The sequence below is a fragment of the Leptonotus elevatus genome, chromosome 17, assembly GCF_054856555.1.
Source record: "Leptonotus elevatus isolate MCC_2025b chromosome 17, RoL_Lele_1.0, whole genome shotgun sequence".
In the NCBI taxonomy this organism is placed as follows: Eukaryota; Metazoa; Chordata; class Actinopteri; order Syngnathiformes; family Syngnathidae; genus Leptonotus; species Leptonotus elevatus.
The window spans coordinates 15,171,189-15,199,178 of record NC_141255.1 but is presented as its reverse complement, the minus strand read 5'-3'; the positions used below and the strand labels follow the sequence as shown (position 1 = coordinate 15,199,178).

The window sequence follows — 27,990 nt, the reverse complement described above, 5'->3', positions numbered from 1 at the left end:
TTATTTACAGCGACAGCTGAACAATTAATCAAATTCAAATCAACATCGCAAAGCAGTAGAAGTCTGCTTCATTCCACTTTATTTTTCTAAGGAATATTAATATTTTAGTCATACAATGTCTAGTACAGCTTCAAATAACTATTATTTTTATAATTGATTAATCAATGAATTTGATCTTTTTTTTTTCTATTCCTTTATTCATAAACATGACATTATTCCAAATTAACAGTGAAGGAAATGCAAAAAATGTATTTGTGATTCGATTGTGGGATCGGTGTATAACATGTCAGAAAATTGACAGAAAACTGAATGTCATTGTTTTTCAAAGTATAAGCAGATTTTGCTCAAACACAAAAGATCAGTCTGCTTTCATGAAGGATTACAGAAATCTGAGATTTACTCTTAAGAGGATGAAATTCCAAGGATTTGAACAATTCTAAAATATGCAAGGTCCCTACATATTTCTGGAAAAAATTTGATAATTGATTATTTATGGATTAATCATTGGACCTCTAGTGTCGTTGCTTAAGGAGTGCATTCCACACGTTTACGTAATTGTTTGATGAAACATGAAAAGTTTAAGTGATGATGCCACACATTTGTTGTAATCTGATTTGTGATTTAGTGATTTATGTTTATGCCACGCTTGTTGGGTCGAATGTTGTATCGTTGAGTAGTGAACGCTTCTGAAAACACTGCAAGTCAAAGTTTTTTTTACCAAGTTCATAAGTATTTGCAGTAGATAAATTGTCTATTTTAGCGTAAGCCTAACCTATGTTACCACATTTAGCCAATGTATCATAAATCTGATTTTGTTTATTGTAATACAGATTGATTTATTGCTTGTGTTTGATCAAAACACGCGGATCTTGATAAAATAATTGTGTATGAAATTGAAATATTGAGGAAAGATGAATCACAAATAGATTTTTTAATTTTTTTATTTATTGTTCTGCCCTGTTTGTTCCCAATGAAACGACTTCATTTTACGGGGATTATAAAATGTGTTTGACAGTGCAGTATTTTATTAGCTTCTTCTTTGCCAATGGCAACGTGTTTTCCAGCACGCACATTGATCCCCGTGTATGATTAACACAGCAGAAAGTGGGGAAAGGATTAATATCACCATGACATCCCGCTTTACTGATAAATCCTCTGCCGTCTTCCTCAGTCTTTGCTATTTAAGAGAGGGAAATGATCCATAGATCATGGCATGTAAATTATTTAGTACACAAGCATCTAAGTGCCTCCGCTTGGAGTTTTAATTACCCGTATTAGTGGCTAAAGTCGCTCTCGCCTGACTAATTCTATCCGCTCGCTCGCTTGCTCGCAAGAGTTGATGATGCGCAGGCAGGCAGGCCACTCTGGCATTCGCACACAAAGAAACAAGTCACAAACACACAAACCTGCACATTTGCGTAATGTGACAGGTCTATTATTACACAGTAAGCCCACGGGAGCGCTCAATAAACACCTATTTCTCCCGCTAAATCCTCCCTGCCGCCGCCATGCTGCTTCCTCGTCTTCTTCTTCTTGGACTCATATTGGCCCCGTGAAAGGTGTTTATACACTGACATTTGAAACACAAATAAAGAATCGCCGACAACGAGAGGCGGGGAGGATTAGCGAGGCCGGCGCGCGGTGACGGTTTCATTGGCGTGCACATAATGCATCCTCACGCGGCACCAAACACACCCAAAGAAAACTTTCGCTGTTGCCAGACGCGACCATAAGTGGGCGGATAGGCCACGTTAGCTTAGCGCCCTCGGGCTGTGACGGCTGAGTGCTAATGACCAATCGCCACAGAATCGAATAAACACATAGGATATTTAGCAGATGAGCACAACTTTATAGATGGACCAAGACAATGACATTCACCAAACAAACCCATCTTTATTGAAAAATCTAATGATTTTTTTTCTCAATATGATTTTATCCTCAAATTCAAGACAAAAGTATAGGGTTTAAAATCAACAGCAAGAAAGTAGCCTTTTCTTCCAATCGGGCTGTCTTGCCTTGAATTCAGAAAGCATTGTGTTTAGGGCTGGGCAATAAATCGAATTAATTTGCTAAATCGTCATTTTGATCATCGTCATTTGCTAAATCGTGAAATCGAATTTTGTCTTCTGAATTGTTAAAAGCTGTTTGTTGTTCTTATGTTCTGTTACATCCAGATGTTATTGTGATATCTATATCTTAAGTTTATGTTAAAATTGATTTAGAATCAGGATACATTATTGTTGTCTGAAGATTTTGCACAGGAATAAATTTTGAATAAATGACACCCTTAAATAAACATTTGTTGGGTTTATTAGATTAAAATCGTAATCGTCCTGAATGACTGAAAAAAAAAAAAAAGCCCTTTCTTGTAGCACTTAAAAACAACCACCACTGTTTTCTTAAAATAGAACCCAAGGGTAAGCAGATGCAATGAAAAGAGCAGAGGCAGAAAAAATAGATATGGGAAAAAATTATGGCAATCACAATATTAATGGAAATAAAACACACTTAGATTGTTTTTCGAAATCGTACTATACTACTATAGAACATGATAGTGAGCCCCAAGTGGCCAAAAATAATACCTGCTCCTCATATGCATATTTGATTGATATTATGCATAAAGCTTTTAGAAAATGCTTGCTACTTTGTGGATGTTGTCCAAGTGCTCTCAAAGTTGTAGAAAAAAAGCAGCAAAGATAAACATGAATAGTAACGATCAGACCAAATCTTTTCATCTGCAACATGCAAAAGCCAAATTGAACAGCATAAGCATCCGCCATATTAATGAGGTGCAATTATTCCCCTTGCAGCATTGAGTGCCATCTGCGGAACCCTGAGCATTCAAGAACAGGTGTTTGTTTCTTTTCGCGACGTCCAATTAGCCCCATTTGTAGCCCAATAAAATCAACATCGGCTTTGCGGTCTTCCTCTATAAATTTCACACGTGATTAAAAAAAAAAAAGTGTTGATGAGAGCAGGTTAGCTGACATCAGAAAAAAAAGAAGCTGTTATCTCACATTTACATGTATGAATAGCCCCTGGTTGCGTCTGAAAATACGATCACAGCTAAGGGCCACGGAGAAAAATGGGGAAAATATGATGTATTCATGAGCAAAACTTGTGTTGACTCTAAGAAGAAGGGGAAGAGGGGGGAAGCGTCAGCACATTTTAAGTCAAACACAACTGCTTTTATAACTAGAAAACAAGATTCCCTCCTTCCCCCCTGCCTCCCTCCCTCCCTCCCTCCTTTTTGTACCTACAGGACAAGCTTGGTAAATTGCGGGGACAGCGCAGGTTCATCATTGTGATGCAAAAGGAGTTGAAATGCAACCCCACGGCGCTGTAAAGCGGAGTTTGGAGAGAGGGAGGAAAGTGAGGAGGGGGGGGGGGGCTCAAAAGAAGTATCTCAGACCTTTGATGTAGCGGCAACAAATTTACCTTGTGACAGAAGATACATGGCCGCAATAAACGAGTTATACCAGCACTTACACATGCAATCAGATGATTCTGGCCAGGGTGTTAATTGGATCCTAACCGCCAGATCTGATACGCCTGGGCCCCGCTGGTGGCGGGTGTGTGCGGAGGGGGGAGCGGGAGAGGGGGGTTGTTGGAAGCCTTTCCAAGTGATGAACTGTAATTCAGTGAGCCGCTTGAAGCGCTTGTAATTTACTGTGTGTCACTGATGAAGAGGCTGATCCAGTGGAAGGCCGTCTTACCTGGAACATCAGAGGGAAGTGCCACTGCCAAGCCGCCGCACTCCATTCCAGCATCTTCTCTACTTCAGCATTTTTCTAAAAAGCCTGCGGGGCGCCGTCCGTCCGTCGGGAGCAAAACGCACGCGCGGCACTTGAGCGATAAAGCCGCCGCTATTTGTACTGATAGCGTCACAAACAAGCGAGGTCGCGCGCGGAGAGCGCCGCACGCCGCGTTCAAAAGACTTAATCGATGTCTATCTGCATGTCGAGATAAATCAATGAGGAAAAACTGTGCTAAGCCTGCCCCCGATCTCCTCGAGCGCTTTTTATTCCAAGCTTTTTACATGATGCGTCTTTCTGTTGTGATAAATGGAGCTTCCCACGTAGCGCCGAGCGCTTATGGAAATTGATTTGGGAAAACATTTCGTAATCTACTTAGCCTGAGTCCTGACAATCTTCGGTATTGATCTCGCGGGGTGCACACTTGAACTTCAGAGTGGCGCGCTCGCCACGCCAGGTGCCCCCGGGGCCTCCGGGGCCTCCGCGCCCCCCTCGCGGCCAAAGTGGCGGCCATCAATAATTGTGTTGCCGCGTTTGGCAGTAATTGGATAGTAAATGAGCAGCGTCGGCTCAAGGGAAACGAGAGGTCACAAGTCCAAAAGCAAAGGAGGGTCATCTTGAGTTTTGGCCCCAAGGGACGGTGGAATCGGGATTGCTCATCGTGGGCTCGCTTTTCATTGTCTTTCTGCCTCTTTTCAATGTGTACAAGCTCTTGTCTTAATTAGCAGTGGCTCTCCCTGCCAAGGGTCCGCAGTAATTATCAGCTCCAAGCTTTCCAGTTCTCAGCGTGGCGCAACTCAGCCTGTCCGACACTGCAGCGCCGAGTCCTTGATAACCATCCCACACCTCCCTGCCTCCCCCGCCATGTTTATGGCTGACATCTAATCACCGCTTCCTGCCTCACACGGCGAGTTGTCTGCTAATTGTTTAACTCGGATACGCCGGCTATCGCCAAGGTTGGTCCTAAAAAATCCATTTCTCGACACCTCATTGTGGAAATTGTGTAATGGATGGAAGATTTGTCCAATCTTTTCCTTTGAATTGTTATAAAAACAAAGTTCCACAAATGGGTTACAAATAACCCAACTGTGGGTCAAAAATTAACCGATCCTTTACTTTTGAGTCAAGAAATGGATGACCTCATAAATATTGAAAAGATTCTTTACTTGGGTCAAAAAAATTGGGTCCTTTTGGATGAAACGACATAGAAAGTTGGGTCAAATTGAGCCATAAAGTGGATCGGTCCATTTTTGATCCATAATTGGGTTACTTTTGACTCCACTGTTTTTTTTAGAGTGTAGACTGATTTTATCAACCGATATTTGGCCCTTTTCCAAATATTGGGTTACATTAGTGCTGCAACAGCTCCAGTCCTGAACATGATCTTACTTTATGAGTCAACTCTTCTGCTTCTCACCATTGGCAATAAACGGAGCTGGAGAACAGTGTATTTTTAAAATTAGGGTTGCCCGATTTTGGAAAAACATGCACTATTCGATATGAATGTTGAATAATGCGATATCGATATTTTTGCGATATTTAACATGTACCTAAAGAAATTACATTTTTATTATCCAATGAAAGTTTCATGCGGCAAAATAAGTAGGCTCATTGTATACTTAGCCAATTCATTGTAATAACTTGCATTTTTTTTTTATATTTGTAATTGTTTTCAAAGTTATTTAGTGTTAGTAATGCCTCTTGGCGATTTGGTGCAAATTTAAGTTTGCATCTGATTAGTCAGTCAGATAAAAACAAAACATTTCAAATGAAATGTTGTGTGTCTTTGTGGTACACATATTGCATATACCAATATTGCGATGACAATATGTTTTTCCGATATATTGTGCAGCCCGACTTACAATCACCGTGAACATTTTGGGTAAGTTTAATAAATGAAAGTGGACACACATTTCCTGATGGGAAACTTTGCTTCTGGAAAATAAAAGGTTTGTCTCCCATTTCATTTTGGTGGGGGTGTCACACTCTCATTTAAATAGAATGAGGGGAGCCGCTTTGATTAGCCGGGAGTCTGCTGCGTTCCCTCACACATTAGTGCCATTACCGTCTTTTATCTCCGCTAGTCTTGTAAAATACCAAAAGAAAGTAAAACCATGCAACTACATTGCCAACTACACTACACTATGTTTGCATACTTTTATGGCCTAAATCTAAATATATATTCATCAATTAATGCATTTTTGCATTTTTTTGTACTCAAAAAGTATTCTCTGTTGAAAAGTTAGACTAAAGGTAAAAAAGTAAAGTAATGCTGTAAAACAGTCAAATGTTCTAACTGTAATTCATATTTTTGTTGTCATAAGCGTTATGAGAGTAAAAAAGTTATGTTATTAATTATATAAATTAGCTCATTGACTGCCACTGACGGCTATAGACGTCAAAGATCCATTTTACTTGGCTGGCAATCATTAAGTGAACTCATTCGCTGCCATTGACAGTAAATTAAGCCAAAAATCTATTTTAACGGGTCTTTATTTATTAACCGGTTATTTGATTCCCCCCCACCGCCACCCCCCCCCCCCCCCCGCCCAATATTGTAATTGGCCTAAATGTTTTTTTTCCTACCTATTACGCTGTTTTGGTCTTGAAACGTAACGTAAAGTAGAACATAGCTTGTGGTCAATGTCTCACTGTGGATTACAAAGCAACATACACACCTTCCGATCGGATATCATGTCCCCTCTTCTGCAGCGTGTGGATGTTTGTGCCACTGCCATCATCATGGAGTAAATGCTCATTAATTTCCCCCCTGCGTGGCAAAATCATTTCTCGCCGAAGCAATTCAGCCCGCTGTTCCTTTCAATTCGACGCTCATGTCAATCAAGCCCTGGCGCGGCATCTCGCCCAATGGAGGTGTTATATTCCCGCAATTATCATGTCATATACTCGAAAATGTAAATGAACGTGCGTGTAAAATTAAATTTATGGGTTGTCAGTGAAGAATGTGAACCAAGAGAGCAATTACTTATCCGCTTTCATCTGGTAGCCTCTGATACGTCAAGCATGCAGTTAAATGCGGGAATTAGCATTGTGCTGCACTTCGCAATGCACTGACGCTTTTTTCTCTTCCTCTCGCTTTCTTGTTTGATTTTTGGGAAGAAGAAAAAAACAATCAGCGTAAGCAACTTGCAGGTGACTTCAACTAGTTTTTAGTTTGTATTGTCATTCTGCTTCACTCATTAAAATGCTTCATTTTTTTTTTTAAATAAATTCACTGCATTATTCATCGTATAGATATTTGACCATGAATGCCTTTATTTCCCCACTTAGACAACACAGAAGCACTTTGAAGTACAGTGTGGAATTTTAAAAGCAAATTCACTTTATATATGCATGCGCATACATTTCTGTTAAATCCAAAGCCTTTTCTGCTTTTGTGCAGTAAAAACATCTCTGAGCCAGCATCCAATTAATAGTCTTAATGAGTGCATCTTTAATGTTGTTTCTGCGCCGTTGTCACGGCGGCCTGACACAGAACCAGTCGTGACTGCGGGGTAATTACTTACTTACCTTGCCAATGTACCTTTAAGGGTTAATAACGTTGAAGGTGTAAGCGGGGCATTTGCATAATTACGCGCGGGCTGTTTAATTGCCAACTTTCTGACGGCTTTTGTTCAGCCTCCCGCTTGTTGTGCACGCGTTTCCTTGTCGTGCGCAGCTCCGACAACAGCCTCCTCCTTCGCGTCCTCGTGCACCTTCGGCCAACTCCCTCCTCGCTAAGACCCTAATGAACAATGGAGGCAGGATTTGTTTGAATATGAATATGAATGTGCAGCAGGGGCCGGCTGCGAGTTGACCTTCAGCTGTGATTTTCAGTTCATCAGGATTAGTCAAGGCGGGCGATCAGGAGCCACTAATGCATAATGACTTCTAAAATGAAAAATGTGTAGTGACCATGCAAATGTCTCAGCTAATCAAAGAGGGGGGAGAACCTGGGCCAGGAAGGGAAGAGGAGCTAAACAAGGACGTGTCAAGGCCTGACAGCCTGCAAGGAAGGCAGCGAGAAAGAAGGGAAGAGAGACACGCGTGGAAAGTAATCAAGGCGCCTTGATTAGCGGCGATGAGGACGGGGATGTCTTATTGGCCCCTTGACACAACGCGCGGGACGGCTACCGTCATGGCCGCCCGGACGACAAACACCGCTGCAATTAGTGTCCGCCTGGGCGTGACTACATGTTGATATTATCATCGGATTGGTTGGGAAAATCCAAGATGCCGGAAACATTTCATTTGTAAGAATCACATTCAAGTGGAGTTCATTTTGTGCGGTTCGATCGAGTCGAGTACAATCAATAAACAAGAACATTTCTGAACAACTGAGCTGTTTTAATCCACTTCCTGGCTGTTTCACATTAGCTTCACTGATAGGAAAACCTGAAGTAGGGGAGTTCAAGGGACCTGCTAATTAAGGTCTATGTCTATTTAAATGGCTTACTTTTCCCTACGGGAATGGGGAGGATGGAAAAATAAGGCGAGCAACACAAAGGCACGGCACCCAACTGTCCTTCAACATCTCCTCTAGCCAACATTGAACACAATTGGAGTGTTAAAATTTCAGGGTTACATTTTGGGGACTTGCTTTTAACTCCTGAAGTGTCATTTTTACATTTTCAGAGTTAAATGGTGTCCACAGTAGGTTTAAAAGTTGTTTTTATTTTTTGTGGACCAATATATACAAGTGGGGCGACGTGGCTCAGTGGTAGAGTGGCCATCTCCCAACCCTGAGGTTGTGGGTTCAATCCCATGCCACTGTGACCACGTTGAAATATCCTTGAGCATGATACTGAACCCCCAGTTGCTCCTGTTGCTGCGTCATCAGTAGGTGAATGAGTAGTCGAATGTAAAAATAAAGCGCTTGTAAGGTGAAAAAGTGCTGTATAAAAAAAAAAAGTGCCAAATGTAACTCTGCAGGTTATCGAATTAACACTGCAGTCTCTTCCTCAACCCTCCTTTCCATTCCTCTGCTATGTCGCAGGTTCCTGTCTCAGTGGCCATGATGAGTCCCCAGGTGATCACGCCACAACAAATGCAGCAGATCCTCCAGCAGCAGGTGCTGTCGCCGCAGCAGCTACAGGCGCTCCTCCAGCAGCAGCAGGCGGTCATGCTGCAGCAGGTAAACCGTCCACACCCAGCTCCAGACCAAATCTGTTTAACATTGGGACATTTTGAAATTTATTTACCCTTCCCACATGTTTAAACACATTTCACCTTGAAACATATTAAAAACGTATTCCTCAGCATTAGCATCTCTCTTGCCGTCAAAAAATGGGAGACGATCATGTAAACATCACTTTGAGAATCAGAATCATCTTTATTGGCCAAGTATGTAAAAAGCAAACAAATTGGTCTTCGGTAGTATGAGCTACACCGATATTGCAGTAAAAAGCAGGAACTTCGAGAAAACAAATAGAGGGCTCTCACTTACGCACTTCTGCCAAGAAGAAGCAAAGTTGTTTGTCACACTTGAAGTCTGCTGTAAACATTGTATAAGTAAATGCCAAAATGTTCAACCAAACCAAATCATTTCGTCTCATGAAAGTCCACCACACATTTAGTGCTCGCATGTAATGTTAAACGGCATAGCAAGCTAACGGAAGTTACCATAAAGTTAGAGTAATTATAAGCCATTAAACAGCTGCTGTTTTAACTCACTCACACACATAAAGCATAAAAAATACCGTATAATTTCATCTTGTGAAAGACCACTCCTTTGTTGCTAGCATGCGATGTTAAATGCCATAGTAAGCTAACGGAAATTAGCATAGAGATTACAGTAATTATGTGCCTTCAAACAGCTGCAACAACCCACAAAAGAGTTCAAATGTATGGTTTAAATACTAAAATGTTCAACTAAACCGTATAACTTCATTTAATGCAAGGCCGCTAACTGATAGCTAGCATGTAATGTTAAACGCAAAAGACAAGCTCATGGAAATTAGTTTTGAGGTTGCGCTAATTCTGAACCTTTAAACAGCTGTTACTTTAACACTCTGCACAACAACATAGAAATAAAACAAAAGCAAATTTATTTACCTTCATGCAGTAAAACTGACCCCGTGCATGCTAGCTACCAGTTGCTGCGTACGTCCTTGACATGCTTTTACCGAGAGGAGTCTGAAATTACCTCGCTTGCTCCACGTCGCCTCTAATTAAGCATCTCCCACGTGTCGCCGGTTCAATTCCCTCATCTGGGACTGCAAGCCACTACTCGGTGCTGAGTGATAGTGTAGGTGACGGATGATGTAACATTTAGGAACGCGGCGGTGTCAGAGTTGAAGTGCATTTCTCATTTGTGGATTTGATTAAGGAAAGGAGAATTGTTTAATTAAGATTGTCACTTATCACGATTGTTCCTCTTTATTCCGGGATGTCGCGTTGTGTGCGGTAAACTTTGCGACCGCGTCTGTCATGGCAACTTAAGGGCACTTAAATGCTCAATTATTAATCGGGAGAATTAGATTTCGGCAATATACGAGATATGCGAGCGGCGTTGTATTATATCGAAGCATCAGTTGTTCATAATGAACGGGAAACACTCTGTTGCAAATGAGACTGTGAGCAATGTTCTGTTGTTGATTTATGTCGATGAACTGAATGGAGCAAGAGTTTGCAGTCAGTCATAGCCTCACATTAATTTTTTGCTATTTTTATTCGTGTGTATTGAATCATGTGGATGCATCTATATGGTAGAGAACTGCACCGTCCATTTCAATGGTGAGTTCTATTAAATAAAAAGATTGCAAGGTAATACAGTTGGCATTTAAAAATATTATTTGGCTATATTTTAAACGCATTAGCAAGATGCCAAATGTATGCCAAAGCAACACGTGGTTGTATAACTCAGGTAAGCAAATCAGAACAGAGTCTGTTCAATAAAAGACAGAAAGGGAGTGCTCGAAAGGGAGTAGTGTGTTGTGTTAAATCAACACTCACCACTGTAGTGTTAACTTTCAACTACCATCAGAGTTGCTTTAACTCCATCTCTGTGTAAGAAATATTTACACTTTTAACTGTTGTTTGAACTATATTCAGTATGGTCCAAAATCAACACTGACCAGTGTTGGTTAGTGTTAAATTTCAGCACTACCAGAGTTGTTGTTTTTTAACTCCATCTCAGTGTAAAAAGAAAAAATAATAAAAAAAAAACACTTAAAAGTGTTGAATTACTGCCGATTTTGCTGTGATGTTGAAAGGCTAAAATGGGAGGATTTGGACAATTTTAAGTGAAAGAATGGCTCTAAACCAGAGGTGGCCAAGTTTGGTCCTCGAGAGCCCCTATCAGCCTGGATAGGCGCTCTCGAGGACCGAACTTGGCCACCCCTGCTCTAAACAATTACTCTATTATTGGAATAGTGTTTTGATACTTGATTAGTTGTCAATTTAATTAATCTTGGCAGCTCTAGAGTAAACACATCTCAGCAAATTGCTTGTTTTAGACCAAAAAATACAAGTTATGTTTTTGAGTTGGGGCCCATAAACCGAAAAGGCAGATGCAAATTCCAAAAGCTGTCAAAAAACATTACTGATAATGTGTAGCAGTTTTTGCATAATCAATGCATAACTTATGGCTGTATATTTTTATGGAAAAGCTGCGTTTCATGGGCGAGCTTGTAAATTAATTCAAATCTTTCCTATGCAATGCAATAAAGTGTGTCGACTTGTTTGGGCTATATGAAAGCAAATTTGGAGACATGGACGAATTAATGTGTGTGTTTGTTTGTGTGCAGCAACACCTGCAGGAGTTTTATAAGAAACAGCAGGAGCAGCTTCATCTCCAGCTTCTCCAGCAGCAACATCCTGGCAAACAAGCTAAAGAGGTACGTTTTTTCCCTTCTTTTTGTTTTCTATTAGACGTCCTCCACCAATCATCAATCCAAGCTACTTAATGCAGAGGATGCTGTGACTTGCTCAGTTAATGAAGTGTTTCGAGCAACAACAACAATTTCTAGAATAGAGACCGAAAGGGAAAAAAGGCGACCGGGTGTGACTCATTAGTGAATTTGGCTCTACACACACACACACACACACACACACCCCCACACACACACGAACACACAAATCAGCGCTCTGCTATCCTGAAGTTGCACTGTGTGCCACTCATAAATCACATTGACAGGCAGCCGGTCAACACAAATATATAGCACTGTCTCATCAGCTGGCTATCATAGAAGAAAGGCGGAGCGAGTTTGACAGCTTCGGCAATGCCCGGCCAGTCAGGCCTACTCCAAATACAGTCAAATTGATCGGAAAACACACGTGGCATCGCTCTTTCTTTGTCTCCTCCAGCAGCCCATTACGTCGCCCTGACAGGAAGCAGCGCGCGACCTCCCGGCGGCTTTGTTTCTGTTTGGATTTGTAAATTGTTTTATTTTTGCTGCTGTCGAATATGGAATAGAAAATGCTCCCTTATTTCTCCAGAGGATGTGGGATGGGATGGTTGGGAGACGTCAGAAACTCTGCATCGCTCCATTATGTAGCAGGTTGTGTTCCAGTGAGCGCATCACTGAGGTTCCATGATACAAACATACTGATTTGATCCAAGTGGTTTGGTCCGGTTGCTTTTGCAGTCTGCTTCGGCTTTGGGTCATTGTCCATCTGCACTGTGAAGCGTCGTCCAATGAGCTCTGAAGCATTTGGCTGAACTTGGGCACAAAATATTGCTCGAGACACTTTCAAATTCATCCTGCTGCTTTTGTCAGCAGTCACATCATCAATAAATACAGTACAAGGGACAACTAATTCCTTTGGTAGCCATAGATGTCCACCTGGCTATGGAACAGTTGAGCTGCCAAATGACCCATTACTTTTACTCACGGCATTCCATTTCAAATTCATTGAGGTGGGCTTAAACAGCAAACAATATGAAAATTGTATCTCTGTCCCAATATTAATAAGAGTTTATTATGTTGAACTTTCCACTGAAATATATTAAAATTCAAAGCCACTCTCATGCTCAAGGTCTCTTTCCAGATGCTTGAGGCCACCACACTAAAAACATTGGGTAAAACAACTAAACAAATTGGGTCAAAAAAAGGATCAACTTTACTCAAGTTTTTGGGTTATTCAATTAACCCAAAACGTTGGGTCAAATGAATAACCCACAAAACAACCCAAAAATTGGGTTGCTTCGTGGGTTATTAATTTAATTTCCCCCAACATTTTGTGTTATTTAACCCCAAAAAGTTGGGTCGATTCATTTTTGATCTAGTTCAATTGTGTTTACCCAAAAAGTTGAGTCAAGTGATAAACTACAAAACAACCCCCCAAAATGGTTGCTTTGTAGATTATTCATTGAATTTGTTTAATAACTGAAAAAGATGGGTCGGTCCATTTTTTTTGATCAAATTCAATTGGGTTGTTCAATTAACCCAAGAAGTTGGGTCAAACAAATAAATGACAAAACAACCCGAAAAATGTGGTTGCTTTGTGGATTATTAATTAAATTTTTAACTGAAAAGCTGGGTCAGTCCATTTTTTTTAAATCTAATTTGGATTATTTTTAGAGCGCAAGATAGCATAATAAAAAAAAAATATATATATACAAGCTAAAATGTCAAATCGGAATCACCCCCCCCAAAAATAATAATAATAATAAATTCTTTTTTTTTTTTTACGAGTTTATTCCAATTACACAACACCTGTTGTGTTAATTTCTGTTAAACTTTATAGTTTAACTTGACTTTATATAAATGGCTTTATTATTGTAATCCCTTCATACTAACTATGTTGAGCAAAAAAAAAAAAAGTAGACGGACGATTTGTGCAATACGAATTCACATGTATAACGAAAGGTATGGTGTTCCACAGGGTTGAATTCGACCTCAGCTGCTTTCATTGCTCTCACAGCTAAAGCAAGTCGTAAACGTCGCTTTTCTTGCCAGACTTTCTCAAGTCATTAAGTCGCGTGTAATTTTCCCGCCCTCTCTTTCACTATAGCAACAGCAGCAGCAGCAGCAGCTGGCCGCCCAGCAGCTCGTCTTCCAGCAGCAGCTCCTGCAAATGCAGCAGCTCCAGCAGCAGCAGCACCTGCTCAACATGCAGCGGCAGGGCCTGCTCTCGCTGCCCGGGCCCGCCCCCGGCCAGGCCGCCCTGCCTGGACAGACTCTGCCCCCGCAAGGTAAGAGGATGAGACGCGTCCTGTGTTTTGTCGGCAGGTTTAAGGTGCAAATGTTTGTCAAATGCTTCTCTACCCCCCCTGTCTGGCTGTGTCTTGCTCATCTGTATGCACCTGTGGCCCCCCTGTGTTATCTCGTCGTACGTTTGTGTGTTTGCATTGCCCTCATTGGTATGCTCCTCCGCCGGCCGCCTTGTCCCAAACTTGCCACATGATCGCCTTGACACCTTCCATACCTCATTTCGTGTCCGTATTTGCTGTTCGTCTGTTCCCCAACACTCCATCAGCTTCCCTTCTTCTTCTTCTTGTTTACCTGCTTTGCTGACAAGCAGAGAATAGAAAGCTCCATTTTCTTCCCCAGAACAAAATCAACACCTTTGTTTGTAGTTTTACAAATGCCAGAGATAATATATAATCTATATTTATTTTTTCCATCTCAGAAACTGATTGAATACTAGTAGAAACATTAGATTACATAAAATGACATAATACTTAACTATATTTATTTGAATAACTATTTGGTAATAATTATAAAATAAAAATAATCATTTGTCTCATTAAATTATGGGTCACTTGTTTCATTGTAAATAATAAAATATAATTTTATTTTGTACACTTTTAAATTGTTATAAGTATTTACAAGTCCTGTAGTATTTGTTGCATTAATCTTACAATTTTTATTCCTCAAAATGATTTGTTGAAATTTATTTATTCATTTCTTTTATTTGTCATTTTATCTCATTATGGTTGATATTAGAAAAAAATATTATATTACAAAACAGAGCATTTAACATTTCATTTATTTTATTAAATATTTGGTAATAGTTATGATTAACAATAAATAATACAAATTTTATTTATGAAAATATTTATTAGTAATATTGTACTTATTTGCACATGTATTCATTTGGATTTTAATAATTTATGTATTTAAATAATTACTTTTAGTAAATAATAAAATACAAATATATAGCAAAAGTAATTTTAAATGTAAAGTATTTTATTAAGTAATGGTAAATTCATTAAAACTCCATAAATTATCAGTAATATTATATTATAACAATAAAATACAACTATTTTACATACATGTTTCTTTATTTTATTTCATATTTGACATTATTGACAAATAAAAAATCTGCCTTACTATACTGGGATGCCATTTTGAATAATTCCTTTTGATTTCTTTCACTCCAGCCGGCCTGAGCCCCGCAGAGCTCCAGCAGCTGTGGAAGGACGTGACCGGAGGCGGCGGGGGCGGAGGTGGCGGCGGTGGAGGCGGCCACACCATGGAAGACAACGGCATTAAACACGGCGGCTGTGGCGTCAACCACACGGGCGCGGGCATCACCGGCGGCCTGGACCTCTCCACCAACAACCACAACGGCAACAGCAGCAGCAGCAACTCTTCGTCAACTACCTCCTCCTCCAACCCCCCCAAAGTGTCGCCGCCCATCTCGCACCATTCCATCGCCAACGGACAGTCCCCTGTCCTCAACCACAGACGAGAGCGCGAGCGGGAACGGGAGCGAGACGGGTAAACATCCGTGAAATGCTTTGCAGGGGGGGAAAAAAAGAACACAAGATGAAACAAATAACAACATAAGCTAGTTTTCCTCACAACTCTGCACTCCCGCATTATTTGTTCCTCTTCAAAGAGGCGGCGTTGTTAACTACAGGGAAAACAAGATGTTTTGTTTATTTGTTTAATAGTTGATCACTTTCTTCGTCATGTGCACAAAACAAGAGGTTTGTTGTCCCAGAGGAATGCGCGTGCCGTTGAACGCGCTTAGCTTGCACGGCGATATCAAAAGCCAGCAAAGGAAGACATGCAGGCACAAGCACACACAACAACAAACCTCTCTGGCAGACAAGACGAGATAACATTAAGTATTTAGTGCTTTCTGCCGCTTTTGAAAATTACCTTCCTTGCTTGCTTGTCATGTAAACAGAATACATGATGCCTTGAGTGGCGTTTCCAGGATGTTTATCCTTGTGATGGCGTGTTTTATGAATGCACCCCTGCACCAGAACACTGACTGTTCACATATCGGCCCATGCATTATTCAAAGGCTTTACTTGGGCGATATTATAATAAGGCCTTATGGAAGCGCAGCTTGGAGGTGGAAGTGCTGTGTAATTGGTTTACAGTAGATGCTATCACTGCGGTGCCACTAGTAGGCGGGAAAAAGGATATCTGGAGGAAGCGTGAGGAAAAAAGACTTTATCTGCCCGTGTCCCGAGGGCCGCCCGCCCGCGTGCGTGCGTGCGTGAGGCGTCTGGTAATGATCGAACGCGGAGTATTGTCAGGAGCGCTGCTTACCAACACGCCGCCGATCGATGCAGGGTAAGCCCCTCAGAGAAAAGCCGGCGTGAACCTGGCGAGCGTATGTGCGTGCGGACAACCGAAAGGTGAAACTGTCAAACTGTTTAATAGGATGTGCTTTCTCGGCAGCATCATAACTTATTTTGGTGCCATTTGGAGAAAGAGAACACAAGTTACACACAGGATATCTCTACAATAGTTTTGTAACACACGAGTAGAAAGTCGACCTCCACCAAGGCCTACTGTTGACATGTTAAATGAATTTTGAGAGCACCATATTTATAATAGCTGGTTCAGGATGACATAGTAAGCTACGAATGGACAGAGTGTGTCATTTTTTTAAAGGGTGCTCTATACAATGTATACTATAACTTGAATGGAATAGTCAAAACTAGGAAAATAAAAGGTTCATCTGCAAAAATGTCATTTATGCAAAATTATACTCTGTTCTTACTCGACCTGTTTTTCGTAAGTCTCTAACCTCTATCTGATCATTTTGTCACTCAGTTCACAACATGAAGAAAATGGCGGCTCCCATCCCTTGTATGGCCACGGCGTGTGCAAGTGGCCTGGCTGCGAGAGCATCTGCGACGACTTCGGACAGTTTTTGAAGTAAGATTAGCACCACAATATAAGTCTTCACAAGCTAACGTTCCTATTTAAAGTGAGCTGATGCAGCACATGTGATGCTCCAATGAAACAGTACTCACAGTTGCATATTATTTATCCTGTGCAAAGAATGACAAATATTAGTGCTGTACTGATGAACTGAGAGAAGTTGGGGAGTCTCTTAGCCTCTTCTTCTTGTGCTGCCTGGCATATTGTGGCACAACCTGGTACTACATTGACAGTATGCAACTTGAAATTGTAGAGTTGTCACTAACAAATCTTTTTGGAATTGATTATCCTATTGATCACTCCATCAATTACTCATATAATTAATGGCTTATACATTGACATTATCCTTTAGTTAACAAATACCTGTGAGGATACACAAAAGTGGCCAAACACTGATCTCGGGTGACACAAATATGGTATTGAAATCATTTATTGTAGTTTTTCGACATACACACCACTACTGTAAAAATCCGTAAAAAAAATAAGATTGCTTAAAAATCTGCAATAAAGCAGCCGCGTAAATGTCATAGCGTAGTTTCACCGTCGCCACTTTGACCTTGCCGACAGCTCGTTGACAGGGTTCAGGTCGAGCGCCCAGTCGTGATCCATAACAAATCTCCTACGCGGCGTGGAAGCGCCTGATAGGCTTGTGGAGGAAGTCGTCAAAAGGCTAATGGCAACTCGCACGGCCGCACACTCGCCTCCACAACAAAGGGCCGCCATTCAGTTGTTGTCACGGTGCGCGGCAGCGAAGCGAATGAACTCTTCATGCTCCATCAACAATTTAGTTAATTAGCTCATTTGTAATTGGCCGGCTTTGTTGCCGGGATGTCAGTGAGGGGACATCAAAGGAGGGAAGGTGTTTGCGGCGCCGACGATTACAGGTTATCACGCCGCCACTCACCCGCTCTCTCTCTCTCACTCGGAGAAGAAAAGCCGGGGAAGGCTTTCATTTGAATATTCTAATTAGATTTGTAATTAACTGTGAAATAACGATCTGGTGTGTATTTTCTGACTGGCTATGAACGTCCACGTGTATTGAGTCCAAAGATTGTTGTGACTTGTTTGTTTTTTTCCGGTTGCAAGCCAAAAAACTCATGCGGCTTCGAAATTAACCGTAATAAAGCCGGTGTTTATTGGGCGAAACAGCCAGACAGTATATTAAGCCGCATTTTCACGCACTATCAACTCATATTGTGGACCTTAATTGACTCCATTGCACGGGAATGAATCAGAGGGTGAATGTAAATGACAACAGCGGCCTGCAAGTGTGTTTGCTTTTCCCCTGCGGAATATGCGTTACATATAAACAAGATTATTAACGTTAAGGAAAGCTAATGAAAAAAATGCAATTGAAAAGACATTTTTGTTGCTGAAATAAAATAAAAATGCGTTTAAAAAAGGAAACTAACTGAAATGCAGTAAAAAATAACTAAAATTAGAGCGAAAATGTCCTTCATTTTTGCTTTCGGTGTTCATTATAAAAAGGATTTACAGTATTTCAGCATTGCTGTGTGACCGTACAGAATAAGTAAGATCACACAGTCCTTTGAGAATTGGAGTTTATTTACAAATATTTTATTTGTGTTTATACTTAGTGACTTTCTTTTTTTTTTCTTGCACTCGACAAACACTCCATATATATTTTTTTTTTTTATAAAAAAAAAAAAAAAGTCAAATGAAGCATTAAAAAATTTAACTAATAACACATTTGTGCTAAAAACTAATTAAAAGTAACATAAATTAAAAAAGTCAAAATGAAATAAAAACTAAGCAATCCAAAACTATTATAATGCATGCTGCATATTGCCGGTGTCAGGCTGAAAACCTTGTACCTCCAAAATCGCCACTTTTCAGAAGACCCCAAAAACGACATATTTGTTCAACCATTAACATTGCATGATCAAAGAGAGTAAGCTATTAACTTTAGATTGGTCAATAATTTGTTTAAAAAAAAATTATAAATAAAAAACAACAACAACATCGACACACGTGGACTGACCAATAGTATAGATTTTTGAAAAAAGATGCCATACACCAAATTGTGACTTAAGAGGTTTTGGCCTGACGCCAAGCGATATACAGAAACAGGCAGGAAAATGATTCATGTAATAATAATAATAATAATAATAAAAACTAATTTAAAAAACAAGCTACAATTTTGAAAAAAATTAAATTAACCTGCTCTAAAAATTAAATACAACTAACTTAATCAAATAAACTAAACAAAAATAAAAATAACCCTGATATAACAGGCTCTACCCATTTTCCTCACATCCATAGGCAAATGGTCCATATATTGAAAAACTAATAAAAACTCAAAACCTGCTCAACAAAACAACAGCAAAAAGTCCAGATGAAATAAAAACTAACTTTAATGAAAAATCCAAAAGTATTACATATAACGGGCAATACAATAATATTTTCCTCGCATCCATAGGCATGATGTATGACTTGAGCCCGTATGTGCGGTCTGGTGCAGGTAGAGGAGTTTGCCTTCCAGCTTGGAGACGAACGCACGCATGAGGAGGCAAGCTTGTGTCGGATTATCACTTTTTTTTTTTTTCCTCAACGGTATCTTTGCATCACCTCGGTACGCATACTTAAAGATGGTCTGTATGCTCTGAGGATATAGTGGAGGTAGCTTAGCGGGTTATTTAGGAGACACCGTGTGAAAAAAAACGACAGGTCAGGCACTGGAATAAGCTGGCAAAGTGATGCGAGAGGGTGTTGCGGCGCGGAGGCAAGGCAGGAAGTTGAAAGGTTGTCTGACAGTTTTGGTACGGATGCTTTCCACAACATCGCCTTCAACAAAACAGAACAGCGTCTCGCTTCGCTTCTCCGCCCGACGCACGCGTACACACCCCTGCGAGTCAGAGGCTGGCTCTTCCGCCGTAACCCAGCAGGCACATGAAAACAGACGGCAACAAAGGAGGCGGGCTCGTCACTGGAACAAAGATGGCTGCTCGGCGGCGTGCCTCGGAGCGGTGATTGTCGGTGTCACGGAGAGGCCTTTCATGTTGCCGAAGATGCCAGTCGACTACACACAAGCGCCGTTTAAACAGGGTTACATAAAGCGGGTGTCAGATTTAGATGACAGTTTCCATGTCACGAGATGGGTGCGGGTTACGGGTGTGAGGAGGGGGAGGAGGAGGAGGAGGAGTAATCGCTTGCTGTTGGCGTTCCGCTCGGCGCCTGCGACACGTTTAGTCATCTTTTGTTGTGTTGCGCCGGGGAAACTTGTCGCCATCAGCGTTTAAAAGCGCCTCTCTGTTTTCTTTGAAGCGCTCTCACCTGGAAAAGGGAGCTGCGAGGTGGCGAGTGTGCGCGACGGGCTCTCTGAAGTGCAAAATAAGATAATATCCTTGAGTTTGTGTTGTGTTGACGTGTTAGCCGCATGCCGGCTTTGCTGATGACACGCTCACGCTTAAGTCATTCATTCGGTGGTAGGGGATGGGTACCTTTCACATTTGAACCGGTTCTGTTCCAATTCTCTGTACCTGGGAATCGATACTCGTACTCGACGGTACCAACTTTCAGTAGTTTTGTATTCTCTCTCTCTCTCTCTCTCTCTCTCTCTCTCTCTCTCTCTCTCTCTCTCTCTCTCTCTCTCTCTTCTTTCTTTTTAATTTTTTTTTAAATTGTATTTATTTATTTATTTGGGTGGTAATAAATGTTCAACATTGTTTATTTAATAGTAAAATCTTAAAAAAAAACATTTAACAATTACATTTCAATATATAAAACTTGACAAATAACAAAAATGTTAAATTTAATACAAATGAGCCAGAGAGGAATAGTAAAAATAAAGGTATAACATTTTACAATTACTGAAGTATAACTAATACACAAAAAATAATATTACAAAAACAAAGTGTGAAGCAAAGGTGTGTGCATTGAACAACACAAGGAATGAAGTTAAACAGTAAATATATAAATGAATAATTGATGTTGTCTTCGTTTCTTGTGCAGTTACTCTTCAACAATGTAAAGCCCGCCGTTCGAAATTCGAACCCACGTTGGACTCAAATAGCAAAAAAAAGACATGACGTGAACAAAGAGAATAATTGGGTTCAAATTAATCATTGGAATGTACCCGACGTGGTCTGTAATGCTTGCTACATTTTTGCCACAAGCTTTTGCTATTTTAAATATGGTTACCATATCCCAAATTACAATGTCTGTATACCTTAACGACGGTAAAGCGGCTGAAGCGAAGTTCCAGCATGATTCGATTCGGTGGGGGAAGACGTGTGCGGGCTCCTCGCACAACTAGGACACCGCCGACACCCTCTCCATCTCAGCCATGCACTGATTGTGGGGAACTGGGCACTATGGATGTGACGTGATATTGTGATATTAAAAGCAGCGCATCTGTTAAAAAAGTCAGGTTGATTTCCATTTGTGCAGTTCTAGCACCCTCTGGTGGCTAGTTTTTTAGTGCAGTTTATTTTTCACAAGGCATGTTTTGGCCCTTCTATGTTTAAAATCCACGCTAATGGTCAGATGAAGGGGAATGTTTTTTTTTTTTTGTATGAGCTCATTTTTGTGATCTTTTTTTATATCCTCCCTACAATATCCTGATGATTATTATATCGTGACCCACTGATAATATTGTATTGTGATCGCGCGGAGTCTGTCATACTTCATAAACTGTATTTGTTTGGCTTGGTGCCGCAAGAATCTCGCTTGTTTGCAAACCAGGAAATGTATTTTAGCGTGTGTCCTGCGCGAGTGGGTGACGTCATTACGCTGGCGTACGTATAATGTTGCGTTCAAGTACGCCATTCAAAATTGTCAACTCTTCTATACTCCAGCACACTTCAGAACCGAAACATGGCACCGTTTAATTTTACGTCAATCGGTGCTCAGAAGTACCGACCCAAATCGGTGCAGACCACTCTTCGGTACCATCCCTACTCGGCAGCCTTATTACTGCAACTGACGTTGAAATAGAAAGATCAGCTCGCTAACCTTGCGCCTGTAACCCGCTGCTAATTAAACTCACTGCAAGGCTGCAGCCAAGTGAGGCTGCCCACCCGCCTTCCCCCGCAGCCCCTTGATACTTGAGCTTCCCCTCTAGCCTTCCACATGTCTGCCGCACTGTGACAAGACCTTTAAAACGGAGGGCATTACTTATGCATCACCACCACGGGGAGAGTGGTCTGTGTGCCGTATGTGCGCACGCATGCATGTGTACATATGCTACACGCGTGTTTTGCTCACACATGAGCATCTGTGTACAGGGTGGAGCTTGGGTGTGAAATTTGCGGCTCATGACAATTAGCCAAATGGCATCATAGTCTAGATTTATTACTGGGCCCTGTGTGTACGCTGATGCCCCCCCCACCCCCCCATACATATTCATATTGTAGACCAGGGGTCTCCAACCATTTTCCCACCACAAGCTACTTTAAGAAAAGCAAAACAGCAGCGAGCTACTCATGTTTCACAACATTTATTTTATAGCCAAATTTTTGGTATTGCCTTTACTTCAAACACAACCACAAATCAATAGTGGTCATAAAATGCATACGTTGGCATATATATTAAAAAAATATATTAAAAAATGATGCTGAATATGCATGCACAACATTTCGAAACCATTGCCTATTAAATAAATGCTCTTTCCTGGTTGGCTGTTTCCTTACCTTCAATTACAACATAAGTGTTTGGTTTTGGGGTGTAAAGGTGAAGACAACCCCCAAAAAACTCTTTATATTACTAAATGAGCTTTCACTTAGTCCTTTAAGTCCTACTGATGACGCAGCATCAGGAGCAGCTGGGGGTTCAGTATCTTGCTCAAGGACACTTAAGCAACCAAAATAAGGCAGGTTTTTTTGTTTTGTTTTTCCCCAAATTGGAGCCTTCGTGATTAGAAAAGTGCAATTTGCTAGATGTTGATTTGAATTCAATTCATTGTTCAACCCTAATTTATATGTATATATATTTTCAATGCATTTATAATGGCAATTATATTAGGATTTTCAGTATTCGCGTGCCAGCCCTTGTCCCTACCCCCCGTAAATAGCGGGGGTCCACTGTACTTAGGAATGCGAGGCCTCAACTCAGTAAATAAGGTGTATTTTTTTAATGATTTTTTCTGTCTCCCCGCCCGCGCCCCTCCCTGCCATTATTCTCCCCGTCTTGCGGAGTTATTAATGCACAGTAGGACATGCTGCCATTTGAATATTTCATAAATGTAGTAATCTTCCCTGTAATCACCTCACTAACTGGCCAGTAGCAGAAGGTGTGTTTTGAACCATTGGCAAACATGCGCACGAGCTGAATTTAGAAAAAAACAAACCTTAATCGAGACCCCTCCCTCCTCCCTGTCCGCATCCCTTTCTTTTTTGTAATGAGGTATCTTTGGGGACAGCGAGCAGTGTGCGCTGTGCTTTTGAAGCAGCTGTAATTCATGACACGCGCCATACATCAAGTGCATAAGATAGCATTATGGGCAGTGAAATGAAAAGGGTATTTGCAACATTAGTTCCCTCATCCTGCGAGGGACGTGATTAAATGATTAATGAAATGCCCCCTCTTCTGCATGCACATCCTGAAACAGCAATTAGGCGCTGGGCTGCAGAAACACGGCGCTTCTTCCCTCCCCTCACTCCCTCATCTCCCAAATGCTTCCTTATTCTTGGTTGCTAATGAAACATTTCTGAACAGGATGGATGGCTGTGGACCGTTTGCGCCTGCAAGTTCAGGACAAACTGAGTTTGTGCTGTAAATGATCATTGAGCGCTCTGAAAGTGAACCTATCATTACGGCAGATAAAGCGGCAGCTTTGGCATTTGTGACGCGTCCCTCCTCAAAACTCGCTTTGTGGGTTTGCTAGCAATGTTCTTTCACAACACTACAACGCTGCGAGGTCCGTATAGTTTTTGTGGAAATAACAGCAACTCGATCTGATGTATTTCAAACTTTGTAACGTAAAATTACATCAAACGCTTCCTTGCTGCTATTGCGACACACCGTTTAACAAGAAAACAAAATCGTTTTTGAAGGCCTGAAGATGCACAAAAACTGAGGAAATTATTGGAAGCTGGCTGTGCCGTTTACCTCGCACCGGTCCCGCATGGCAACATTGGAAATATGCTGCCAGAAAAGCTCAGCTTGCTTTGGGTCAGACCAGCGAACATAGCATTAGGCTAGTAGTGGTGCAACGGATCATCATTGGTCTGTGGTCAGTTCGGATCAGGCCCCATGGTTTGGATCACATACGGTTGTGACAACAACAAAGTTCTTATTCACAATGGACAACATTCAGACATGTCAAGGAAGCTGGTAACATACTCAACGTAACAAACCGCTTACGCTCAGGCTAACTTCAAAATAAAGTTTGCCAAATAATACATTGAAGGCAATGCAAATAGACTTAGTAGACTTTTAATTTGAAGTTAGCCCACATTGTGGCGTGATGGCTAGCTTGATTTCCCTTTTAGACGTTTAGGATTTCTTTGTTGTAGTTTTGATTGACATTAAAGTTGCGACCAACATCAGCACAACGCTATCCCGAACTCATATTCAGTCGCTAATTTAGGACGCTAAGAAACCACTAATTATTTACGCCGTCATTGTAAGATACGGCAGAAGTCTCTGACGTGAATGGCTAGCAGCTAGCTGTTAGCATTTGCCTGGCTGGCAGCTGTAAATGACTTGAATATAAAAAAAAGCGTTTTGCAAAATAAATGAAGACAAAGTACTTATTTTTTTCCTGCTGATCCAAAAGACGGATCCAATCCGTTACTCAAATCTGTGATCTGATCCGAACCGGGACTTTTGTGATCCGTTACACCACTATAGGACTACATTTCCTGGGACTCTAACATACGGAAGCGGGAAGTGCAGCTGTTCTAGTTCCGGTATGAAAACAGCAGAGGCCCCAGAATAGAACCCTGTGGAACCCCGGATTGATCGAACCCAGGTTAAGAACGAGTCTAATGAAATTTGCACACACATGCGCCTGGCAAAAAAATAATAATAGTTCATACACGATTAGAGGCTTATTGTGCCATTAAAAAAAAAAAAAAAAAAAATCCAATTCCAATATGCCAGTACCCCAAAGTTGCTCGTCCTGCAAGGGACCTTCGTACCCGCGCATCTCGTTTTGTTGTTTTTCTCTGCATTAAGTGGTCTGTCTCGATGACGCTTTTGTGTTCTACAGACGAAATCCAGTCGAGACAAAAACCCTCATTGACTGTTGGAGCTGTCTGGCAGTCTCTTTCTTCTAATGAGGCGAACACAGCAGATCCCTTTAATGCCAGTTGGAGGAGATGCTTTTGTGCGTCAAAATGTTGCCGCTGTTAAATGGTGTGTATTGTTTTGCGTAAACGAGGAGACAAAGGCGACCCGCGCTGAGCCAGCTCCTTTTCCGCCGGTTAGCCATCTCAACTGGTACGGGCCTATTGTCATGTTAAACATGGCGCCACACGCCGTCATGTTGCTTCTAATTACCTCGTCTCAGTGGGGGACAATGGCGTCCTAACGGGATCCTATGGATAATTCCTCCACTATAGAAATTTCCACCAAATCACATTGAAGGTGATACTGATGTGAATGTGTTCAATCGCAGGCACCTAAACAACGAGCACGCCCTGGATGATCGCAGCACAGCCCAGTGTCGGGTGCAGATGCAGGTTGTACAGCAGCTGGAAATCCAAGTAAGTTCTCTTAAGAAACTCTGCATTGTCACTTTTGGTCGCCTAATTACGCCGTCACGACTTTGTGATTTGTCAAACGAGGCCAAGGCGAGGTCTGCCACAAAAGCAGGACCTGCTGAATTAAACAAAGCCACCAAACAATGGGATCCTCAGGCCTCGCAGCGAAAGCCATTATGGCTCTTTTAATTGAATTAAGCGCGTGCTTTATTTTGCCCGCTTTGCTTTTTTCTTTCCAATTAATAGCGAGCGTGTCTCTCCCAGTCTGCCGTGTTAATTAACTGCACTTTGCACCTGAAGAACGCTCAAAAGGAGGGAACTATTTTCAGTAGGTGGAGCGTGACCTTATTAAGAAGTCATGCTGGCGAGATAATGAGCGCGCTGATTGAGCGACATTATTACTCAGCGCCACTGACATCTGCTCGTCTTTCTATTTCGAAACAAGTGGATATATTCAAATACACACGTCAGAATAATTGTCAGAATAAAGCCTTCCTTTTTAGCAAGTCGCATCAGAAACAAGAGCTACAGTGCATAAATATTGGGACATTGACACAATTCACCACCACCACCACAATGGATTTGAGATTAAACAAACAAGATTTGTGCTTATTTACAGTACATTCAAGTGTTACATATTATAGTATAGCGACCCCTATCGGCCATGTAAATAGCAAAAAAAATAGTTGAATGAAGTGTAGGTACTGGGACTCGAACCCGGCTAGTGTGGTCAGAAAGCTGTATTTACATGTTGACTATGTGTTTTGTAATGTCAGCCATACTACAACCTCACTGAGCCTCTTACTAACCCCAACACTAAAAAACACTAAAAGCCTTACAGGCGTGTTAGCTAAGTACGATAGACATTTGTCATCTGTCCAGACGACCCGAGTTCGAGTCCCGTTAATTCCACTTATGGTTCACTTTACTATTTTTATTCACTATTTACATGGCCGATAGAGGTCGCTAACTACAATACATAACACTTGGTCATATTTTGGTGCATGGGAAAACAACCAACGTGGTCGTTTATTTTTGAAGTCACAGTTGAAGGGAGAATCCCCCAAGAACAAGCAGGGCAGTTGCAGTAGAGGCCACCAAAGTTGAAATCCAGCATTTCTGGTCAAATCCATTTTGGTGGTGTCGATGTCCCAATATTTATGGACCTGGCTGTACTTTAGGCGTGTACTAGCCGAGTGTGACTTGAACCCATGCGGGGTCCAGTGAAATCTCAAGACTGTCAAGGGATCGAGTGGCAGTCCGTTTGGTTATGGGTCCTCCAACAGGATAAAAACCCCAAATAAGAATGACTAAGAACAAAACTTTTGGCTCTTCTGAAGTGTCCATCTGTTCTATCTGCTAATCTAAGCCCTATTGAACATCTGTGGAAGCAAATGTGTTGACCTGTTCAACCAGTACAGCCGTCAGAGACAAGGAATTACTGCATGCTATTGGTTGTCTCGTATTGACTTCTCTGTTTTGTTGTCCTTTGTGAAGTGGAGCTGTGTGACCAATTATTTTTTTTTCCTCAAGAGCCATCACTACTAATGAAGACCGGCGCGCTCTTTTGTGTGTGTGCTGGTTTTGTGTTTTTATTAAGCCTTCCTCGAGGTGCGGTCCCTGTCAGTCCTGCACATGTATTAGATTGATGATAGTCCGTGAAGGCTTGGGGCCACTAACTGGACCCGGAGAGGCGGGTCCATCTCATGCCATGTTTAGAAGGACCCCTTCACCTCTTGCCAGCTGCAGGCTGCGCCTCCATCCCCTTAACGGTGTCCACGGGACTTTGAGTCAACACTCAAGACCACCTCATTACTCGCCCGGCTGCCTCGTTACCGTCGGCTATTCGACTATTGACAAAAAGATGAAACACTATTTTGTTTTTGCCTGACCTGTCGACATCATCCTGCATGTTGCTTTTTTTTTTTTTTTTTACTTAATTCCCTCTTCTTCTTTGTCTCTAACAGCTATCGAAAGAACGCGAGCGTCTCCAGGCCATGATGACCCACTTGCACATGCGGCCCTCCGAACCCAAGTCATCTCCCAAACCAGTGAGTGCATATTGCTCCGTAAACACGGCGGCGCTGTTTTGAGTGACAGATACAGATGAAGATGTAATGGGACTTGTATCACCCGCTTTTGGCGGGAGAACCACAAGTTTGGAAGTGTATTAGATGGCCAAAGGAGCGTGAAGAGCTCGGCGAAAACGTCGGAGGGTCATTTCTCTGAGATAGATATAATAGCCAAAACAACCTGTTGGCTGGATGATTGAGCCCCTCGCACTCAGACGCTATCATTTTAGCAACAAACAGCAGACAATTATAGCTGAGGATTGATTCTGAATGCTGATATAAACACACAATTGTTTCTAAAATTGGTCCCATGGGAGGATTTACTCTAGACAGCCATTTAACATATTTATTTCCCAAATATTGTCAGCCTCCAATTGTAGACATTGAAATATTGGAGCATGTGTATGCTCCTAGCAAGTGC

The 27,990-nt window shown here is 41.5% G+C and overlaps 1 protein-coding gene across 8 annotated transcripts in view; it reads left to right on the top strand.

Annotated features, from left to right (window-relative positions):
- Nucleotides 1-27,990, top strand: part of foxp2 (forkhead box P2) — a 124,923-nt gene that overhangs the window by 78,160 nt on the left and 18,773 nt on the right. For all 8 annotated transcript variants that reach the window (XM_086059551.1, XM_086059550.1, XM_086059547.1 and 5 more), the window contains 7 exons: nucleotides 8,752-8,889; nucleotides 11,504-11,593; nucleotides 13,713-13,893; nucleotides 15,085-15,424; nucleotides 16,721-16,825; nucleotides 25,413-25,500; nucleotides 27,465-27,548. In XM_086059551.1, the coding sequence (XP_085915677.1) occupies nucleotides 8,770-8,889; nucleotides 11,504-11,593; nucleotides 13,713-13,893; nucleotides 15,085-15,424; nucleotides 16,721-16,825; nucleotides 25,413-25,500; nucleotides 27,465-27,548 (1,008 nt within the window). In that variant the 5' untranslated portion in view covers nucleotides 8,752-8,769. The remainder of the gene's footprint in view (nucleotides 1-8,751; nucleotides 8,890-11,503; nucleotides 11,594-13,712; nucleotides 13,894-15,084; nucleotides 15,425-16,720; nucleotides 16,826-25,412; nucleotides 25,501-27,464; nucleotides 27,549-27,990) is intronic.